The sequence below is a fragment of the Abrus precatorius genome, unplaced genomic scaffold (genome assembly GCF_003935025.1).
Source record: "Abrus precatorius isolate BTA unplaced genomic scaffold, Abrus_2018 Scaffold11, whole genome shotgun sequence".
NCBI classification, from domain to species: Eukaryota; Viridiplantae; Streptophyta; class Magnoliopsida; order Fabales; family Fabaceae; genus Abrus; species Abrus precatorius.
The window spans coordinates 7,761,816-7,766,203 of record NW_020874303.1 but is presented as its reverse complement, the minus strand read 5'-3'; the positions used below and the strand labels follow the sequence as shown (position 1 = coordinate 7,766,203).

The 4,388-nt window shown below is 21.9% G+C and overlaps 1 protein-coding gene across 1 annotated transcript; it reads left to right on the top strand.

Annotated features, from left to right (window-relative positions):
* Nucleotides 1–321: 321 nt before the first annotated feature.
* Nucleotides 322–837, top strand: LOC113855569 (SKP1-like protein 14). The gene has a single exon (XM_027487206.1). It carries the CDS (start codon nucleotides 322–324, stop codon nucleotides 835–837), a length of 516 nt encoding a protein of 171 aa, XP_027343007.1.
* Nucleotides 838–4,388: the final 3,551 nt, after the last annotated feature.

The following is a 4,388-nucleotide window of genomic DNA, read 5'->3' as shown; positions in this document are numbered from 1 at the left end:
TATTCATAAAAAAAGGAAAAAAAAGAAGATGTATTCAAAGTAATATTAAACACTTTATTTAATTTATAAATAAAACCTTATCACAATTGGATATTCATTAATAACCATTCCCAACAAGTCCAATTTTCTTATCTAAGATAAAATCAAAACAGCTTAAACTATCAACAAAAATATAAATAAAAATTCAAATACTTAAAAGAATTAAATTAAGAATTACAGGGTTTTGGTCTTCCTCTCTATAAAAGCACCACCCTACCCCTTAAACCCACTCACTCCAATTCCTCTTCCCTCTCTTTTTCTCTCTCTGTCTACGTTACAAATATGAGTGAGAAAGGGGAATGTTCGAAGCAGAAAATGGCAGAGGAAAAATTGAAGACATATACGCTGCAAAGTGCAGATAATGCAATCTTTGAAGTAGATTCTTTGATTGTGGAGCAGATGCAAACGGTGCAATCCTTCGTCGATGACATTGAAGGTGACGGCACGGGCATCATAATTCCCCTTCCAAATGTCTGTAGCCAAGAACTCGCCAAAATCATCGAGTTTTGCCGAGAGCACCGCCGCATCCCCGACGATGCCGATCGTAAGAGGTTCGATGAGCAATTTGTGAAGGCGTTGAGTAGCGATGAGTTGAAGTTGTTGTTCCTTGCAGCAAATTACCTCAACATGAAGAGTTTCTTTGATTTCTTGAGCCAGTCCATTGCAAATCTCATTGAGAACAAAAGCGTTGAGTTCGTGAGAAAGTTCTTTGACATTGAAAACGATTTCACACCAGAAGAAGAGGCTAAGCTTCGTAAGGCGCACGCTTGGGCCTTTGAAGGCATTGACGAGGATTGAAGTGCGAGTTCTTTACAGTCAAGCGGAGAATTCATGTTTTAGGAGAAAGAATATTGAAAATCATAGATTCATCTTTATCTTATTTTTTGTATTCGTAGAGAACATGAATTTTTCGTGTTTGGATTGGGGTATATCAAAGAAATTAATAAAATAACTTCTGTTTTTAATATAATATAATATAACAATTAAACTCTGGTTTACCTATGAATAGTTAATTTATACTGATTTTTATTTAATGCGGTGATTATTAACACCTTCGTTTGACATTTGATGAAATAATCATAAAAACTTGAAGAGGTTGACTGGCTCCAAGTTATTGTATTTAATAAGTTTTTGAATCTTTACTCTCTCTTTATTAGGAGAGATAAAATATAATTTTTTTAACAGAAGTTCTTTTAAGTTTGAATTTTTTTCCCTTTTCTTTAAATTTTGTCAAATAAATAAATATTTTTTTTTTACAATTTTTATGGTTGTTAAGCACTGACATTTATTAAAAACAAGTTAAGAAGTATACACATGTATTCTATTCCTTTAACAACTCAAAAAAATTAATAATACATATTAAAAGGATACTAAACCATTCACACATAAACTAAACCATTCGAACATTATATACAGATAATATAATATAAAAAAAGATGTAGTATATTCTAATCTTTGTAAACTATTTACAAGCTTTTAAGAGAATCATTAATCCACATTATATTATTTTATAAATAATAACTTGATTTTATTTAATAAATATCATATTATATAATTAATATTAATTTTTTAAATTCGATTCTATATTTCTTATTTCTATTTTTTTGTAAAAATTATTTTAATTGGATAATGTGTTTAACGATTATAATATTTTTTATATTAAAAAAATACAATTAGAAAGAGTAAATAATGTAATTTATTACATTATAAAAAATAATAATAAGATAATTTTTTAAATTAAAGAATAAATTATGAAAAATTCAAAATTTACATTAATATTGAAGTCAAACCATAAATATTTTAATTAAATAAAACTTGAAAAGAGGAAAAATTAATATAGATCCAAAATAATAACTAACGCATTTAATAATAATAATAATAATAATAATAATAATAATAATACTTTAATATTTGACGTTAGTTTTGTTTTCTAAATTTTTATAAAAATAAGGAAAATAATAATAAGAAGCATAATAAAATTTAATTTTAAAATAAATTTTTACATGATTTTTTATATATTATTTTATACAATAAATATTAATTGGATTCAGTGAAGAATTTAATCAAAATTCATAAATAATATAAATACTTTTTAGATTATCATAATCATTAATTGCTATGTTAGCAAGAATCATTAATTATTATAATAATTATTTTAAAAATTGTATTAAAGATATATTTTAATTAATTGATGATATAAAAATATTTATACTGAATTACATTAACATTAAACTCTAAAATTAACATTAAGAAATTATTATATTGATTGTATAAGTAATTCAGTTTCTTCAAACATAGATTGAACACAATATGAGAGAGAGAGAGAGGAGGGGGCAGGGAGAGATAGATAGATATAAATATAAAAGTTGATATTATTATTATAATATATTTTAAAAAAGAGTATTAAACTTAATTAAAATTAAATTATGTATTTAAACAATACAGAATTTATGTGACAACAAATTTATTTTACAGATTTTTAATATAGATAAATATATAATAAATTTATTTTATTCTTTATAGAACAATTTAAATTGTCTACGTATTTTATAAAAAAAATTGTTCTAAATCCTTAACAATATTTAATTATCTTTCACATGATAAAAATTGATTTACTTGATTTAAATATTAATTAAAATTTTCAAAATTGGTAACTAAATATAATTATACAATCACTCAATAAATAGAAAATTAATAGTTAGATATATTTTTATATGATTTTTTTTATAACAATTGTTATAAAAATCAATTATTGTTATTAATCTGACGGTATTAGATAAGAGTATAAACAAATTAATTGATTGAAAAGACTGATTATTTTAAAGAATGCATCACAAAGTGGCATTGGTATATAAATGCATACTTATTATACATTTAAACTTAATATTTACAATATGTTTTTAAATTTAATATTATATTCTTTTATGAATGTATGTATTTATCTCTGTAATATAAAAAATATTTTATTTTAAAATTTTGGTAAACATTTATTATAATTAAATTAAAATATTATTAACCTGTTACAAAATATTGTCATGCATGTGATAAAAATATTATCAACTTATTTTAAATATTAATTAAATTTTAAAATAGAATTATATAGTTAATGACGTGAAAAAGAAAGACTAATTTTTATTGGAATAAGCAAAAGTTGATCAACAGTTCAATACTCTTGATTAAAACCGAAAAAAAAAAATTAGAGAGAGAGAGAGAGGGGCATTTGAAGAGGGTTTTATAATATATATATAAGTTAAATAGTTAAAAAAAGGAATTACTTAAAAATAACAAAGACAAATATAAAATTACTTTTAATTAGTAGTTGAAAACAAAAAATTGACTAACATTGAAAAAAATTAGTAACTATCCATTTCATCTATTTTAATAAACTATTATATTTATTAAACAAGTTTTTTAGCTACTAAAATAAACTTGTAACTAGCTAAAATATCTTGTAAAATCCAAATTTATTATATATCTCTAAACCACCATGATTTCAACCAATAAAAACATAACACATATGCACTTTAATAAAATATTTTACATAATTTTTCTAAAATACGTTCTATATAAAAATATTAACTTCATTAGCTAAGGTATAACTTTTTTTTAAGAAAAAGACAATGGTTCAATTTGAGTAGATATTTTTTTTTTCTAATCAATTTGAGTAGATTTAAAAAGAAGTTGTTATAAAAAAAACGTTAAATATAAAACTATATATATATATATATATATATATATATTTGTTTTTTATATTATTTTTATTTTTTATAAGAATTTATCTATAAGTTCACCTACATAAAATCATATCTGATATGCTACTTAAGTTGACTCACATAAGTGGTGAAAATAATAAAATATTTTAAAAATAACAATTCTAAAAATTAATCTTTAATTATAATAATGAGATACTAATAGAGATTTTTAATAGATGCTGATAAGTCTAAAAAATAACATAAATTAAATTTAAGTTTAAGAAGATTGAGGGAGATGCATTTATAGTTGTTTATTATAAATTTTATTCTTTCTTTGGAATAATGAGATAGAAATAGAGATTGTCATCCCTTTTATAAGATTATTTTCTTGGAAAACTTGATAAATATAAAAAGTTCCACGGGGGTTAGTTTTTAAGAATATATTTTAAAACATGTATACTAAACATAAAAAACTATAACATTCTCAACACAAAATTCTTAGAAAACTTTTAAAATTATCTATGTGTATTACTGTTAATTAGAATATGAAAATTGTAACTCTAAGTTATTTTCATTCAAAATTCAGTTTTTTTAATCAATTAATTATACAACTTAATTTTCATTTTACAACTTTCATTAAGAGTATTAAACTCATAA